The sequence below is a fragment of the Vulpes vulpes genome, chromosome 15 (assembly GCF_048418805.1).
Source record: "Vulpes vulpes isolate BD-2025 chromosome 15, VulVul3, whole genome shotgun sequence".
NCBI classification, from domain to species: domain Eukaryota; kingdom Metazoa; phylum Chordata; class Mammalia; order Carnivora; family Canidae; genus Vulpes; species Vulpes vulpes.
Genome location: NC_132794.1, coordinates 79,173,077 through 79,192,358, shown reverse-complemented (window position 1 = coordinate 79,192,358; position 19,282 = coordinate 79,173,077). Strand labels below are relative to the sequence as shown.

General features: G+C 34.4%; 1 protein-coding gene across 7 annotated transcripts in view; it reads left to right on the top strand.

Moving 5' to 3' along the window:
* Positions 1–19,282, top strand: part of PARG (poly(ADP-ribose) glycohydrolase) — a 115,839-nt gene that overhangs the window by 12,870 nt on the left and 83,687 nt on the right. For all 7 annotated transcript variants that reach the window (XM_072739337.1, XM_025989811.2, XM_025989822.2 and 4 more), the window contains exons 5-7: positions 1,728–1,850; positions 1,970–2,053; positions 6,554–6,628. In XM_072739337.1, coding sequence (XP_072595438.1) covers positions 1,728–1,850; positions 1,970–2,053; positions 6,554–6,628 — 282 coding nt within the window. The remainder of the gene's footprint in view (positions 1–1,727; positions 1,851–1,969; positions 2,054–6,553; positions 6,629–19,282) is intronic.

The following is a 19,282-nucleotide window of genomic DNA, read 5'->3' as shown; positions in this document are numbered from 1 at the left end:
AAAGACCTATTTATTTATTTATTTATTTATTTATTTATTTATTTATTTATTTATTTATATTCAGTTTGCCAACATACAGTATAACACCCTATGCTCATCACATCTCATGCTCTCCTTAATGCCCGTCACCCATCCCCCTTCCCAACTCCTCGTCTGCAACCCTTTGTTTTCCAGAGTCAGGAGTCTCTTATGGTTTGTCTTCCTCTCTAATTTTTCCCCACCCAGCTTCCCTATAGTCCCTTCCCTATAGTCCCTTTCACTATTTCTTATATTTCACATATGAGTAAAACCAAAGGATAATTGTCTTTCTCCAATTGACTTATTTCACTCAGCATAATACCCCTTAGTTCTATCCACGTCGTTGTAAATGGTAGGTATTCATCCTTTCTGATGGCTGAGTAATATTCCATTGTATATGTTAGACCACATCTTCTTAATCCATTCATTTGTTGAAGGACATCTTGGCTCCTTCCACAGTTTGGCTATTGTGGACATTGCTGCTATGAACATTGGAGTACAGGTGTCCTGCCATTTCACTACTTCTGTATCTTTGGGGTAAATACCCAACAGTTCAATTGCTGGGTCATAGGGTAGCTCTATTTTTAACTTCTTGAGGAACCTCCACACTGTTTTCCAGAGTGGCTGCACCAGTTCACATTCCCACCAATAGTACAAGGGGGTTCCCCTTTCTCCACATCCTTGCCAGCATTTTTTGTTTCCTGTCTTGTTAATTGTAGCCATTCTTACTGGTGTAGAGGGATATTTCATTGTTGTTTTGATTTGTATTTCCCTGATGAGAAGTGATATGGAGCATTTTTTCATGTGCTTGTTGGCTCTGTGTAGGTCTTCTTTGGAGAAGTGTCTGATCAGGTCTTCTATACATTTCCGTACTGGATTGTTTTTTGGGTGTTGAGTTTGATATGTTGTATGATTCCATTTCTAGAAAATGTCCGGAATAGGCAAAAGGTAAAACTTCCATGTTTTAAATATCCTCTTCCTCATTTATTTAATGTCTATTGTAAGCAGTATATGTATATATTTTTATTTATGTATAAGTACATATAAACATTCAAAAATATAAGCCAGGCTCTGTCATAAATATTGAAAATCCACAATTAATATGGTTTTTATTCTCAAGAAATTTAGAGTCTAGTGGGAGAAGGAAAAACAGGTGAGCTCTGATGTGATAATGATTTAATAAAACAAGGGAATAAACTACCCTAAAGTTTTCGAAGACTTCTTAGAGGAAATGAAAATTAAGCCAAGTGTTGAAGGTCGGAATAGATGTTTAACCAGATAGTGTTTGGGTAAGAGAGGATGTTAAAAACTGGGAACATCATTGGGGATGACTATAGGCAGAGGGGAGCCATTATAGGATTAGGAGCCTGGGAATACATTAGAAAGATTAAGATTGTTCCCAAGTGGGGATAAGGGCTTTATGGAGGATGATTGTGTCTGGAGACCGCGGGAGTTATGGGAGGAATAGAAGGCAAGCAGTAAGGTGGACTTAGATGTGATGAAGGTGGAATGAGCAAACATGAATCCTTGGAAACTGATCAACTGGAGATAAGGAGCAGGAACAGCTGGAGAAGACTTCTGAGATTTCTTATGGAAGAGCTGGTCTGCATTTTAATGCCATTTGTTTTGGCTGCTTTCTTTGTATTATTTTGTAGAAGGTGTGCTTAGGGTTTATGCACTTACAGTTTCCTTGTTTCCCTCTCTTTCAGGTAGACCTTTTGCGAGCAGGAGAAGTTCCTAAACCTTTTCCAACACATTTCAAAGATTTGTGGGACAACAAGCATGTTAAGATGCCTTGTTCAGAACAAAACTTGTACCCTGTGGAAGATGAGGTAAGCATAAAATAGATTTCTTTTAGTCTCTGAAAATTTAGTATGTGCTTGTTTGACTTCTGATTCTGTGATCCAAAAAAGCTTAGCATAATTTCATTTGTTTTTCCTTTCCCTTAAAGAATGGTGAGCGAACTGCAGGGAGCCGGTGGGAGCTCATTCAGACTGCACTTCTCAACAAATTTACAAGGCCCCAAAACCTGAAGGTAGTTGATTTTGCTATTGTTGCTTCTGGTTTGTAGTTCTTAGATGGGGGCCTTGTGTCTCCCTTAAAGGCATTTTTTGATCTTTAATAGACACAGGTTAACAGCATTATTTGCATGCAAAGTGCTTGCTTCCTGAGGAACTTTCTTAAGAGACGTTCCTGGTTTCTACTCCATCACTAGCAAAAGAGTAGAAGAATTGAGAGTTGTAAATGACTTGCCTGGAGCCACACAGAATAATTTGGAGAACCTGGAATAAAACCTTTGTTTCTTGATTTCCCCATCCAATTTCCTTCAGAGCAAGCTTCTCCTTTATTTTTTAGAATTATCATGTTTCTGAAATGTCTTTAAAAGTAAATGAGGAAAGAATTATGACTAGCAATATTTGCCCAAAGGGAACAGTTTCCTAATGATTAAAATATACATTAAACATGCTGTTTTGTATTGCTGTTAATATAGCTTCTAGCAGTCTAATTATTTATTAATCTTACATTTTGGCAATTTATTTTTTGATTTTTTAAAAGAATATTTCACTTAAGAATATACGAGCAATCATTAGATTTTTTTTTTCTAATATCTAAAATATGGGTGAGTATATGTTTATTTTTGGCATTATAGCCGTGTGAACTTTTATAACAATAACAGATTTTTCTATATTTGTGTGAAAATGAGTTTCATTTGCTTTGAGAGACTTAAGTTGTTGTGTTAGTGTCTCAGGTTTTATACTATTTTTCTATTTATACTTAAGTTATTCTTAAGCTCTATATATTTCTATAGCTCCCATTTGTCTTTTTTTTCCTCTATATGAAAAACATTAGTATGTTGTGCCGTAATGTATTTTGAAATTTCATTCTTTAGAGACAGTATTTCTCAATCTTGTAATGTACTCCTTTTAAATGGAAGAAATTCTCAGGGTCTGCTAGAATTTGCTTATTTTTAGTATAGTAGTATATGTACAAACAAAACTAAACTCTTCATATTTATAGCTATATCAATTTGATTTTTTTCCATTTTAAGCATTATGAACCATCATTTGAATTGTGTTCATTTTTACCATGGAAACAATTTACATTCAGTATCCCTTTTTTGCATAAAAGTTTTTTAATCACTGATCTGACCCTCAAGGTAGTATGCTGAAAAACTTTAAAGAATATAAAGAAAAAAAATTCTTCATTTTATTTTTACTATTTATTAATCACATATGGTGGATGTTGGTGGATGCAAAGATGGAATCTGTATGGAGAACATCAGCTTGCAAATAAATATGATAATGAGCACTTTGATTCAGGTTCTGCAGAATTTGACAGCCTTGTACTGCAGTATATCTTGTGGTGGCTCAAAATTTTCACCATTTTTATCTGTTTAAAGCACCAGGCTTCATTCCTACACTGTGTTGTCTTTTGTCCTTTGTATCCAAAACCACAATTAAAACTTAAAAAAACGGAAGCAGGACACCCAAGAATACTATCTATACTCCTTTTGAGAAACACTGTCTAAGGTTCTATGGCCTTATAAGCAGGATTATTGAAATTTTTCATATTTTTTCTTAAACATAAACACAGAATAATCAGTGTTCTAAATTACCTTGTCAAAAAAAAAATAAATAAAAATAAATTACCTTGTCTACTCACCGTTTTAGCAATTCGTTAGTGAGCCAGTGACTAAGAAGGGGTAATTGTTTTACTCTGAATTTCCTTTTCTTGTTTAATTTATGGTAGGTTCAACAGAACAGGATAATCCATCAGAGATTTTCTTTCTGCTTTTGGTAATTATTTCTTTTGCTGAAAGGACACTATGGGGGGGAACATTAAGTCCCTCTTACTGAATATAATCCTTTGGTGCTTTTATTTGATATTGAGTTAAGTGGGATTAGAGATGTTAAAAGTTTAAAAAAGGAATAGTGTCCCCTAATGTCCATTTATACAGTAATATTTCTATAATTGATGTGTCTGGTAATTTGCAAAGAATGTACTTCTTTGTGCTTTAACTAATTGTGCTTACTGTGAATAATGAATTAAAGTTGATAGCTGAGAATACAGAATAGCATCCAGTTTTTCTAATGATAGGAGACCTTGTGGTAGGCTACTTTTCAGATTTGAAGATAAAGTAAAAGTGAATGTTAGTTAGGAATTAATGCTAATTGTAAAATCCACTTAAAGAATTAGAGTGTAAAGGTTAGACTGTAAAATGTTCTTCCTTACCAACTTTGAGGAATGATTTACATGTAAAAAAATAAAACGCAGGCTTTTAAAGTATATAATTTAATGAAATTCAACATCTCCATATACCCATGAAGCCTCCCTACAATCAAGGTACAGCACATTTCTGTCACCTTCAGAGCTTCCTCTTAACTCCTTTACAATTGACTGATTCCTCTTTTCTGCACTGTCCCCAGGCAACTAACTATTGACTTGCTTTTTTCTTTTTCTTTCTTCTTGTTTTTCTTTGTTTTTTAACTGTAGATTAGTTTACATTTTACATGAATGGAATCACGTAGTATGTATGTTAGTGTATCTGGGTTCTTTTGCTCAGAATGAACATTTTTGAGATTCATCAATGTTGTTGAGTGTATCAGCAGTATGTTGCAGTGTATGCATTGTTCTCTTACCTATTGATGTTGCTATTTAATACTTCATATGAGGTTCTGAAATCACATACCAGTAATTAGGAAAAAAAATCCTTAATATAATTTCTCTCTTAATGGAAAATTTTATATTGTGGCTGTGAGAAAAATAACAGTTTTCTTTTTTACCATATTATTTTATGATTGATGCTTTTCATTTTTGAAGAAACTTGGATATCCAAGTAAATAGTATACATTGTTGGTTTACTTTTTAATCTAGGTGCTTGGTGATTGTTATATGGCACAAAGGATTTTTCAGAGTTAATTTTTAAAAACTTATTCAATTAAAAAAAAATTATTCAATTATGAGGAAATTTGGAAGGTTTATAGTAATTTAACAGTGTTTTTTCAACTTACACCTTGAGTAAAAAAAATTGAAGATGTATATTATAAATATAGATAGTTGCTTGTGAATTCTATATTTATTGCTTTAGTAATATAACATATACATCATAAAATATAACCAAAATAGAAATTTAAAAGGATGAAATAAAATTTAAGTACAATTGACCCTTGAACAACACCAGTTTGAACTGAGCCAGTCTCCTATGCAGACTTTTTAAGATAATACAGTACTATAAATGTATTTTCTTTATAATTTTATTAATATTTTCTTTTACCTAGCTTACTTGATTGTAAGAATACAGTATATAATACATTTAACATACAAAATATGTGTTAATCGACTATGTTATCAGGCTCTGGTCAGTAGGAGGCTATTCTAGGTAAGTTTTTTGGGAATCAAAAGTTAAACGCAGATTTTCATTCCTTGTGTTGTTCCTGGGTCAACTGTAATAGTTCTTTCTGCATATCTAATAGATTGTCTTATGCATACCCCCACTCAGGTATTAAATAAAATTCATCTGAGTAAATTTTAAAGATCTTACTGGCTCTATTCAACAATTTATGAATTAGGCAGGGTCTTATCTAGCAGAAGGAAAGACATTCTAAGCTGCTATACAAAACAAAAGACTTTAATAGGCAGAAGGGAGTGGAAGCAACTAAGTTACACTAGGAAAAAATAGATTGGTTGTGGCAGTCATTTTCCTTTAGGGGATGGGAGAGTTCTATCAGGCTGATGAACTAACTAGTGCTGACCAAGTGATACCTCATTGACTGGTTTAAGATTCCATTTTTGAGATAGGCTGGAATTGTAATTAAAATAAGTCTCTGGTGAAGTACGGCTTAGCATAAGTGACTCCATTTGGGGCCTGTTTTGTTTTTATCACTGTTAACCAAGAATACGGTACTGCCTAGTAAGTTAAATATTATACCAGTAGATGGCGTGCTATTTTGACTTTTCTTGCCTTCATAAATGTTTAATTTATGTGAACTGCTGGGGGAAGACAACTTTTTATATGTAGCTTATAACAATAGCTGAAAATAAGGGGAAAAAGACCATTTTATGCCCTAGGGCAGTGTTTATCAATCTCTTTTTCATTATTTCCATCTCTCCTGGGAAGCCTTTTAGACATTTTTCCTAATTTACTCTTCTCATGAAATTTTAATACTGCAAAAACACTATATATTTGCATGTATAATATGAACCTATTGATAGCCAATAATCATTATGATATTTAAATTTTTTTATCTCCAAGATCCAGTTTTGAGAGTGTATCACCTCTGTTTATAATGCAACTGTTAAGAGTTAGGATATTTTTTTCCTATTGCTTGACCTTCCTAATCTCATTTTTCTTAAGTGAATAATAAATTAGTGTGTATTCTGTTTGTTCATCGCTACTGATGTGGAGTAGCCAATGGCAGGAGGAAGCTTAATGCTGATTAAGAAGTTTACTGGAAGTAGTTCATAAAGGAGAAAGGCTATTCACAGATAATTTACTTGATTATATCATGAAGTTTTGTTTATGCTTTTTCCATAGGATGCTATTCTGAAATACAATGTGGCATATTCTAAGAAATGGGACTTTACAGCTTTGGTTGATTTCTGGGATAAGGTAAAAGTATGCTTATTTCTTTAACTATGAAAATAATATGTGTATAAAAATTGAAAGAAAAATACCCATGAATCTGTTACACTAACATGATTATTACCTTCTACTTTGCAAAAAATATTTCCTCTTATATTTATGTTTTAGGAACTAATTTTGATTTGGCTTTAATCTCTCATAATACCTTGTTAAATTTTTGTACCATCGTCAGCATTATTAATAGCTATATGATATTTTATGACTAGAAACATCTAGGTCAGGCAGCCCTGGTGGCGCAGCGGTTTAGTGCTGCCTGCAGCCTGGGGTGTGATCCCGGGTCCCATGTCGGGCTCCCTGCGTGGAGCCTGCTTCTCCCTCTGCCTGTGTCTCTGCCTCTCTCTCTCTCTCTCTCTGTATCTCTCATGAATAAATAAAAAAAATCTTTAAAAATATATATATTAAAAAAAATCTAGGTCACATCCAGTTTTACTCTATTCTCATTTATACTGTAGTAACATCTTTATGTATGTTTATGTATGTATACATATACACACACATACATATACACATATACGTGTGTGTGTGTGTGTGTGTGTATGTGTGTTTTCCCAAATTTGATACTGTTTCTTTAAGTGATTCCCAGAAATCAGATGGTTAGGTCAGTGGGCACAAAATTATAGCCCTGGGTTTATGCTGTAAAATCATTTTCCTCAGGATTGTAGTCATTTAGTATACCATTTTCTATGGGCAAGAATTCCACATTCATAGTAGTTTTAGAAGAATAAAGCAAGGCAAAGAGGGAGTGCCACAAGATAAATTTAAAAATTTGCATGGAGAGGCGCCTGGGTGGCTCAGTTGTTTAAGTCTCAGGTTCTTGGTTTCAGCTCAGATCATGGTCTCAGGATCCAGAGATAAAACCTGCTTTGGGCCCCATCCTCAGCGTGGAGTCTGCTTGTCCCTCTCCCTCTGTTCCATCTCCATGCTCTCCCTCTTTCTCTAGAATAAATAAATAAAACCTTTAAATAAATAAATAAATAAATAAATAAATAAATAAATAAATAAATAAAAATTAAAAAAGTGGGGGGGATCCCTGGGTGGTGCAGCGGTTTGGCGCCTGCCTTTGGCCCAGGGTGCAATCCTGGAGACCCGGGATCGAATCCCACGTCGGGCTCCTGGTGCATGGAGCCTGCTTCTCCCTCTGCCTGTGTCTCTGCCTCTCTCTCTCTCTCTCTCTCTCTCTCACTGTGTGCCTATCATAAATGAATAAAAATTTAAAAAATAAAATAAAATAAATAAATAAATAAAAATTTGCATGGAAATTCAAAAATAGAGGACATCTCATTTGGAAACTCTAATTAACACATAAAGCATTATCTTCTGTACGGTATCTTCTGCAGAGAATAAGGACTTACTATGTTTGCTAAATTTGTTGCCTAAGAAAGTGTTCCTGTAAGATATTTAAGCCTCTTGGAAAAACAGATTTGGTTAGGATAAAGTAATTTTCTAGCAACTGTAGTGTGAGAATGAGAGCCCTGCAATTTAAGTAACATTACTTTTCAGACTCTAGGTAATTTTACTAATAAAACATGAGGTTTATAATATGTTATAAATTTGAAATTAATTTGCTTTAAAGTTTGAGATCATTTTTTTTCCTGGATATATCCTCTACTACATTTTTTCATAGACCAAAAGCAATGTGTTCAGCTATTTTTTTGAGGAAAGGAGTAAAAAAGGAAATTGCATTTATTGAAGATATGTATGAAAAGGAATATAATATTGAATTTAGTCCTCAAACACTTGTGTAGATAGCACATTCAATTTAGAAAGGGAAGTAGATTTAGAGCTTAAGTAACTTGATCGATATTATACAGATATTGAATGAATTTACCAGTGAAGTGTTGGGAGATCTAGATTTGAGCTTAGTTGAGTTCCAGCACAAAATAGGTGACCAGTAACCATTCATTGAATACATGAAGTACTCTTAGACTTTAAATTTTGTGTGTGTGTGTGTGTGTGTGTGTTTTAAGTAGGCTCCATGCCCAGTATGGGGCTTAAACCCACAACCCCGAGATCAAGACCTGAGCTAAGATCAAGAGTTGGATGGATGTAAAGTCTGTGTTCTTTTTATTGTAATGATGTTTATTCCTTAAAGAACACTGAACACCCTTATATATTAAGCCATCTTTTTATTAAAGATGCAGAATTGATCAACAGTCTTATCATCAGAAAGCAGGGAACCCTGAACATGTCCATAGATGACTGTAATAATTAGGCAGAGTGGAAGAAATGGTCTGATAGAGTCTAGTGTGTCATGGAAGGGGAAAAGATTTTTATTTTCAGTCATGGGGCAGATATTACAGAGGACATAGTATTTGGGTGGTTGAGTGTAAAATGTATAGAGGAGAAATAGTTAAAGGAAATATGCACATACATAATAAATGCACTACTTTCACTTAGCACAATGTTGTAAGGTTCATCTGTGTTGCAGCATGTGTCAATACTTTATACCTTTTTATTGCTGAATAATAATCCATTGTATGAGTATGCAACATATTGTTTATCTGTTCATCAGTTGATGGATATTTGTGTTGTTTCCACCTTTTGGCTATTACCATTAATGTTGATGTGAACATTTATTTATAGGTTTTTATAAAGGCATATTTTTTCACTTCCCTTGAATATATACCTAGGAATTGCTTGGTTATGTGGTAACTTCATATCTTAAGGAACCGTCAAACTGTTTATTAAAGTGCCTGGCTTATTTTACCATCTTCCCAGAATTACACAAGGATTCCACTTTTTTCCACACCCTTCTTGTTAATGTGTCTCCTTTTTTTAAATTTTATTTTATTTTATTTTAATGTGTCTCCTTTTGATTTTAGCCATTCTAGTTGGTGTGAAGAAGTATCTCATTGTGATTTGATTTGCATTTCTCTAATGACTAATGATGTTGAACATCTTTTCATATGGTTATTGGCCATCTATGCATCTTCTTTTGAGAAATAGTCATTCACATCTTTTTAAAAATTGGGTTTTTTTAATTGAGTTGTGTGTCCTTTAAGTCATAAGTTCCTTGTCAGATATATGTTTTTGCAGATATTTTCTCCTGATTTATATATAGTTGTCTCTTCATTTTCTTGAAGGTCCTTTGAAGCAAATAAATTTTTAATTTTGATAAATTCTAATTTGTTTATTCTATTTTTGTCATATCTAAGAAGCTAATCTGAGGTCACAAGGATGCACTCTGTTGCTTACTTCTAAGAATTTTATGGTTTTAGCTCTTATATGTAGGTCCATGACCCATTTCGAATTAATTTATGTATATGGTATGAATTAGGGGTCCACTTGTATTGTTTTGCAAATGAGTACCCATTTTGTGTTAATTTTCATATATTGTACAAGGTAGAGATCTGATTTCATTATTTTGTATGTGGATATCTGGTTGTCCTGGAACCATTTGTTGAAAAGACTCTTCTATCCCTATTGACTTTTTTTGGCATTCTTTGAAAAACCTGTTGTCTATAAACATTTATCTATCCTCTCAATTCTGTTTCATTCATCTATATGTTTATCTTTATGCCACTATCACACAGTCTTGATTACTAAACGTTGAAGTAACTTTTAACCTGGGAAGTGTGAGTCCTCCAAGTTTGTTCTTTTTCTGGTTTGTTTTGCCCATTTTGGATCTTATGCATTTCCTTGTGAATTTTAGGGTCAGCTTATTAATTTCTGCAAGGAGTTAAATGTGAAGGGCAATTTTTATAATCATATTAACAGAATCCAAACCAGTTTTGGATTTTGAGGTAGGACCAGTAATTTTGGAGTTCTCTTATCAAGCTTTTGACCCATATATTGCTTAATGGCAGGCATAAAGTAAGAAATAGAAGGCTTATGCCTGTATCAGAATATCCTTCAATCTATATCTCTTCCTCTTACAGAGATAAAATTTTTTATTCAAAGTTGACCAAACTGGTATCATCTTTGTCACTTAAATTGTAATTTATACATGGTCTATTTGCATTTTATGATTTTTCTGGGTTTAAATCGGACACAATTGTTGATTTTGGTAAAAAGTAATGTTAAATTTGACGCTTGACAATGGCAGTAAGACATGCTATTGGTTAAAATACCTCTGACACCTTGCTGTGAGGTAAAACAGTCATTTTTTTCTCTCTTAATCAAACTACTCAGACAGGACCTTGTTTCCCCTTTATCAGGTGACCTTGCCCAGAAAGGTAATATATAGCAAATTTTGGTGTGTTTAGGATAGACCATAAATATGAAGTGATTACCAAGGTGCTGATGATAGTTTTATAGTTCTTTAGAGAGAGGAGGCATTGCATTTTTGACCTTCTGATTTTTATTTACTTTGTAAACATACAGATGGTTGGAGGAGTCCGTGATATTGTACCAAATATTCATTTCTTATTTTCTTCAAGTCTTTGCACTTATATTTAGTATTTTATAGTCATATCTAGATGTAAACGTGTACTTAAGATGTTTTAGGATATAAAACTGTTCCATAGCTTTATCAGCTTTAATATTAATAGTTATATAATATTCCATCAAATTGATAAATCATTTGTTAGAGATTTAAGGACATCTGTTCGTGGAAAGCATATCTAGAGACTCAAGGATATTCTTCCCTATGACTGTTATTCCATTGTCATCAGTGTATTTAATGGAAGTCCTTGGATGTTTAATACAGTTGTGTGTTTTTCTGTCCATCAAATCTCCAAGGATATTAATACAAATCTTTACCACTTCACAGCCCACAAAGATAACACTGGCCAGGTTCACAGTGGTTAAGAATGTGTGTGTTAGTGGGATTGGAGGAGGAAATGGAGATCTTTACTGCAAGGGAAACAATTGTTTGGCTAGGTTTTAAATGATAAATTATTTGCTTTGCATTATCTGTGTTCACATTTTAGAGTAGGAGTGGTTCTTTAAAAGGGATTCTTAAATATTGCTTATTTGCAGTATTTGGAAATTGTTTACTTAAATGTCACATTGAACTCTGCATGCCTTGCTTTGCTAAGGTAAAAAATGAAGTTCAAATTTAACATCATATTAATTTTAATTTTTAACTGCAAAAGTTAAATTTATTTTGGGGCTGTTTAAATTTATCTCCTTAAAACCTTGCTTTGGCTAGTTCTATGCGTATTAGTTTTGTAACTGAACTTTTAGAACAGGAGGTATTAATATCCACAGTTGTTTAATGTCGTGCCATGATATAGTACTTATATACTAGTATCTAGTACAAGAGGTAAGAGATCCAGAATCCTGCTAATCCTGCTATGTGAACATACTTATTTTGGATGAAAGTAAATTTTTACTTTTGTCAGAGCCCAGTAAAGATCAGAGGTCAATCTGTTATTTTGTAATTTGTACTTAAATATTTGGATGCTAGTGAGTTGAAATGGCCTTTACTTAGTATATTTTGCATCTTGAGTGCTAATATTGATCTTCCTTGTTGCCAGATGTTGGAAGTGCTAGGAACAAATAATCTGTGTTTTATGGCCCTTCTGTGTAGTGTTCCACAAAATTAAATTCAAGCACTTCAATAATTTATATTCTAAATGGATTGTTATTACTAGTGATTTTTTCCATAGGAAAGTTTAACAAAAACATCTTATATATTAAAAAAAGGTCCTCTGTTAATGCATTTTAGAGCTGGTTTAAATATTTCTATATTGCAACACCTATGGCACTATTTCTTTTCATCATCAGTGAGTTAACTTGTGTAATTCACATGACATATTAAAGTTTCTGTGGGGATGGGATGGTATGTTCAGAGAGATTACTTCTGTTTCTGTGATCCTGACTTCTGGGTCTGGACTTGGGTGGTAGTTAAAAAAAAATGGATGTTTGCTTTATAAATATTCATTAAACCATAGTATTTGTTGAATATGTACTTCACAATAAATGTGAATGTTAATTTATTCAGTATAAAAATTTTAAATTCTAAAACTGATTAGTGTAGCAGGCTTTTTCAGCAAATGGATTAGCTGGTTGAAAGGAAACCTAAAGTTTTTAGTGATCATTCTATTTTCATTTCCATGTTTAGTTTTATGTCTGGAATAGAAAAGATAGGAATGACTAGGCCTTTTATTTTCTCACTTCTGTTGGTTTATAAAGGCTGCCATAAATAACAAAATGAGAGTTTTATTATTATTATTACATCTGTGACTTCTAAAAGAGAATGAGAGGATACAAGAAAGAAGACATTTACAAATAAAACATGGAAAAACATTTTATTTATTTTTAAAGATTTTATTTATTTATTCATAGAGATGCAGAGAGAAAGAGAGGCAGAGACACAGGCAGAGGGTTAAGCAGGCTCCATGCAGAGAGCCTGACGTGGGACACTGATCCAGGGTCTCCAGGATCACGCCCTGTGCTGCAGGCGGCGCTAAACCGCTGCGCCACCGGGGCTGCCCTGGAAAAACATTTTAAAGTAGAAAGGTTTTGTTGCTGTGATTAGGCTAGTAATCCTCTTTGGATACCGCAGTTTTTGTATTTGTTTTGGTTTTAAGTAAATACAGCATGAAGTATATACCTCAAGTCATACATATGAAATAAATTATTTATTATATCTCAGAGATTGTGCATCTTATACTTTTGCTGTAGTTATTGAAATATATGTGTTTTATCCTATCAGCTGGTATCCTATGACTTGTCAGAGAAAGGCTGGATGCCTTTTTCCCCATAAATGTGGATGTGTAAAATTACATCCATCGGTAATGAACTTGAATTTTTGCTTATGTGCTACTTAATTTTAAAAGATAAATGGGGGTCTTACTGAGTTTTGAAGGATGTAAACTAAATGGAACAAATTATGCCTAAGTTGTCTTTTCCTTCACAGTTCTTCATAAGTAATTAAAAAATGTAAAGATAAGTACACCAGAATTTATTGCCTCAAAAATTGAAGGATATACTGTTATACTTGAGTTTAATGAAAATAATATTTTGAACTCGTGTGAGCACTACCTTAAAATTTAATTATTCGGAACTTTAAAAATTATAATGATTGATATAACATTAGTAGAAAAACAAATATAAGCTTCTATTTGAATAGATTATAGTATAGAAAAAGTTCATCTTACATATATCATGTATACATAAGAAAATTGTTAGCTGGAAGAAATTGTTAAGTTTTGATTCATATGTTTATTATGTGACAAAAAGTTAAAGTATGTTAAAATTATTAGGCAAAAATCATAGCATAAATCAGTTCTCATTAAATAGCCTAAAATATATCAGCATGTTTGTGTATCACTTGAACATCAATACATTTGTGTATAAGGGGTATCTTGTGGACTCCTGGCTTTCTGGAGCAGGACATACTCTTAAGGGCAACTTATCTAATAGTAACTATGTCACATGTGTTTAGTATGTTTTTCTCTGTTAAAAATTTTAAGACAAAAATATTACAGGATTTTTTTCTTCTTTCTCTCTAAACATTCCCTCCTCCCCCCCACTGCCCACCTCCCATCTCTATAAACACTTCATGGAACATTAGTGTTTTCTAGAAGAGTTTGGGAAATGGTGATATAAGGCATAGCATTTCAATCCGCATTTCAAATAAGAGCAAATGTCCTTAACTAATAACCAGTATGATTGCGACCACAGGGCAGCCCCAGTGGCGCAGCGGTTTGACGCCGCCTGCAGCCTGGAGTGTGATCCTGGAGACCCGGGATCAAGTCCCACATCGGGTTCCCTGCATGGAGCCTGCTTCTCCCTCTGCCTGTGTCTCTGCCTCTCTCTCTGTGTGTCTATGAATAAATAAATAAAATCTTAAAAAAAAAAAAAAAAAAAGATTGCGACCACAATAGCCTTTTTTTTTTTTTTAATAATGCAGAAATAAGTTTCTGAATGTATACAAACACATTACTCATTAGGTTCCGATTCTAAATGCAATTCTTCATAGCTAATCTGTTTTCTGGATCTTTCTTCAAAGCTTAAAAGATTTAAAGTGTCCTTGTTATATTTGTCACAAAGAGCCTGTAGCAAATTCCTAATCAAATGAAAGCAGCCTTGAATGCTTCATAAGACTACAGCTAATGTCTTTATCTCTCTAGCTTTCAAACTGGAGTTCAGTGGAAATTTAGCCTTTTTGGACTTAGAGACTCACAGTCTCTAGAAACAATAAAGTCTGCATTACTTTACAGCTTTTGACTAAATTTAATTCATGAGAACTGTAGGAGCCAAAAGAGAGCTAGCTAATCATAGTCACTAAAATATTAAATTTTAGACTCATATGAAATATGTGGACTTTCCCTCCTAGTTTGGTTAAGATACACTTTTGGTTTAGAGCATATCTTGAGAGTATCAAATTCATGATTTATTTTAAATAGCTCATATTCCATAGGGCTAATTGCTCCAGTTGGAACTAGGCATCTTGCTTTATTTATAAACTTACTAATCCGTCTTAATTGAGCCTTCCATGGAGTGGGTCATTGACGAAGTTAGTGATGTTATTTTGTGTTTGTGAAACACTGTATGTGTTGTATTTATGTATGTAGAGGACAAGGAGGATGGAAAATATAGATAGCCAAAAGTGAAAATCCATTCAGTAGAATTCTTTATTCCAATAATGAAATAAAGCTAATACATTAGTGTCCTGTAATTCCAACCTTAATCATTTGGTTCAAATAGCTATGGAAACCATTACTTTTAAATGTTGCTGTGGCATTGATTTTCTTATACAGAAATTTACTCTGTTAGAGGGGTGATAATAATTTCGTGTTTTAATCTTTTGTGATTAAATTTCTATCAACTAGTTTGAAGTGTTTTTTATTTTGCTTTGTTTTTATTCAGTTGGTCGAAATATCTTTATTTGTAATTCCTGCTAAATTAATTTACATTTACTCTTCTTATGCTCCTACTATATTTCTTTTAGGAATCTGCTCACGCTTTTGTTTACATGTAAGATCTCATATTTAACAACCAGAAGGATTTTTGTGGTATATAGTATCTGAGATAAAAATAAGAGGAAATAAAATAGAATGTAAATCTGTTTTTCAAATTTATGTACTGTTTTCAATGTGTAGTCTTTATCATCAATGCAATAAACTAGGTAATGAGGGCTAAATAGGTCCATTGTGGGGCACCTGGGTGACTCAGTGGTTGAGTATCTGCCCGTTGGCTCAGGTCATGATCAGGATCCTAGGATTGAGTTCCGCATCAGGTTCCTTTCAGGGAGCCGGTTTCTCCTCTGCCTATGTCTCTGCCTCTCTCTGTGCCTCTCATGAATAAATAAATAAAAATCTTTAAAATTGCTAGATAGATAGATAGATAGATAGATAGATAGATAGATAGATAGATTCATTGTCCTCTTGATGCAGGGAGTATTTCATTAGTGCCAGTGTTGCATCGTAGCTGCATCTAATGAGAACTGAGCTAATAATAATAATCTTCTCCATATTTTACTGTTGGTACGAGTTGTGAAAAGTACATACCCATAACTTATTGCTATGGCAATGACAGGTAATGATTAACTGCATGAAGCAGTCAGGGTCTAAGCTGTCTGAGCAATTATTCTTTATAATGTTAAAGAAGCTTTTAGTAAGCTTAGTGGCATAGTACCTTGTTGCCTCAGATGCTCTTTGATTACTTTAAAAGCACTATAAAAAGTCATGTTCTGCAACAAGAACTATTTCTAGTATAGTGAAATATGGAATATTTTCAAATGAAGTCCCAAGTAATGATATCGGTCTAATCCACCTCAGCCCTGGGAAGCCCAGCTAAGAGATAAACAAGGTGGTTCAGTCCATTCAGGCTGCTAGGAACAGAATACAATAGATTGGGTGGGTTATAAGCAACAGAAATGTATTTCTCATAAAACTGCAGGCTATCAAGTCCAAGATCAAGGGGTGGGCAGGTTTGGTGTTTGGTGAGACTGTGCTTGCTGATTCATAGATGGCTTTTTGCTATGTCCTCACAAAGTAGAAAGAACTTTTTTAAGGCACTAATCCCATTCATGGCATCTTCACCTTCATGACCTGAATAACCTTCCTAAGTTTCCACATCCAAATACCATCACATAAGAAAAAGTTTTAACACATACAAATTTAGGGAGGACATAGTTCATTCAGTCTGTGGCACAAAGACATCTTCCTTTGGGAATGGATTGTTAAAAGTACTTACCTCACAGCTCACTGGTTGAGCAGCAAATACTCAACCTCTTTCCTCATAGTTGACGTCTGTCTTCTTCCTTTATAATCCTTTCCTTCTGGACGATAGCTTAGACAGCTTAAGTTGCAGATGTTTCAGTTTCAGTTCACTTGCAAACTCTTACCCATTCCAGGCTTAGCCCTATCTCCTCTTAAACTTAACCTCTTCTCCAAGGTCCCCCAGGTACTTGATCTCCTCAGTGTTTGCTGTAACACCCTATTGGTTATCTGTGGTAGTGACAGTGGTGGTCCTTGTAATTGGGACTATGTACTAAGTAAGGTGTAAGTGGTATGTTCTATCTTATTTAATTATCACCCTATTAGGTAAACACCATCAGCATTTCCATTTTACAAATAATTGAAAACCAAGAATTAAGAGTTTAAGTAACTTGCTCAAGTGATAAAGACAGGATTTCAACCCAGGTGCCTCTCATTCCAGTTTTAGCTCTTAACTACTATAGTGGGTTGCAATAGTTCTCATTCAAGAATGATTCTGCTTCCCAGGGGACATTTGGCAATTTTTCGTTCTCACAACTGAGAGGCAGGTACTAGTGGTCTCTGGTAGGTAGAGGCTCTAGACATCCTACAGTGAATAGGATGACACTCCTCATAACAGAATTATCTACCCCAAAAGGTCAGTATTGCCAAGATCAAGAAACCCTACTCTACTGCAGTGGTTCTCAAGGTACAGTCCCTGATTCAGCCAGCAGACAGCATCACCTGGAACTTGTTAAAAATGTAAATTCTCCTGCCCCATCCTAGACCTACTGAATTAGAAACTGCTGGGGTGAGGCCCAGGGGTCTGTGTTTTTACAAGCCCTCAGTTAATTCTGATGTATATGAAAGTTTGAGAATGACTGCTCTACTCTAACATTTTATTTAAACATCTTGAATAGTAGCTGGCCCTCAACTTTTTATCTTAGCTGAAGGAGCTTTTCTGAGTGGTAGTTTTTCCTCCTCTGAAGTTAAGGAATTGGTTTTCTCCCCAGCACCCAGTGCTTATCCTTACTACATTGTTGAATTGTTTAACCCTGTCCTAGATCTGTGAAAACCCAGGATGATACTTGTAGACCTGGGCGGAAGTGGGTCTCATTTTTAACCTGTGCACTGTGGTGCATGCCATTGTAGTCAGCCTTGACTTAAAAGTACATAGAGAGGAACCAAGTCAAACATACCACCCAGACATAAGGTTAGCTAGAAATGATTAGGGAAAGGGGCAGAATCATCATACAAACCAGTTGAATAAAGCTAGGGAGGCTCAGTAAGTTCAAAGATTTGAAGTTAGGTAAAAAGAAGAGAAACTAAGAAAAATTCTCCAGAAAAAAGATGCCTTTAGTGGCCTCTGGCCTTAGATCTGGCATCAGTTAAACACACTGACTTCATGAGGGCACATACAATGTTTAACAACCTTTGTTCCTTTGAATCCTTTGCCATCTGGTTATGTCCACTCTTCCTTTGTTATCTGTCCATCTTTGACACCTCTTTTTCTCTCAGCACTGTTACTGACATCAACTTGAGCAACTTTGGTGTTGATAGTCACATTGATGACACTAGTTATCAACTAGTACTAGTCTGACTCAAGTCTGTATGTGAGACCCGCTCTTGTGTCAACCTGTATGACCATGTATGATCACGGTTTGGATCTGGTTATCCCCAGGGCCAGTGCCTTCTCTGAGTAGAACTTCTCTCTTACCGTAGCCTCCTGGATTTCTATTCACGAATTCCTACTGTACTCTGTTTAAGTCTGCTGCTCTTGTCTCTTTTCTTCTAGGCCACTGTTTTCCCAGATTGTGTTGCTCACATTCTTTGTGAATAAAAGGTTGACTGGTCAACTTGTTATGCTGCATAGTATATCCTCCTACTGGGAATAGTTCTGAGGAGTCTTACAGGAAAGAAACTGCTTAGTTTTTGGTTAATTAAACATTTTCCCCAAACTTACTTATAAACAAGATCTTTTTCTGTTTCCCTTAGGATTTCCCTTGTAGCTGGTATTCCATGGAACACACCTTGCAAAACAGTTGCAGTCAGTTGGCTCTCTCCTGCCTTTCTCTTCCTGCCCAGCCTGGTACCTATAGTCTATTTTTTCATCTGATTCTCCTTGATCTTTAGTATCTGCTAGTTTCCAACTCTGATAGCATCTGGCTACCTGTTTGCTTTGCTCTTAACTGAAAAAAGAAAAAAAAAAGGAAGGGAGGGAAAGAGGAAGGAAAGCAGGAGATAAATCATAAATTTTTTTGATAGGCCTTACTGAGAGTGCCTGTTATTGGATCTTACCTTGGCTTTGGTTCTTTTTGCCATCTTGTATATATTTCTGCATTACTCTTTGGTTCTGAACCTTCACAGTGTTTTCTAATCTTCACGTGTACTCTGTTTGTCTATTCCTACTTCACACCTCAGAGGGATTTAAGATCATCTAAAAGGTAAATTTTTTTCAGTTCCTTTATTTTTAGGTTTTCAATATTCTTTATTCATCTCTTTCTTGTTATCTCAAAGCTAGTTTTATTCT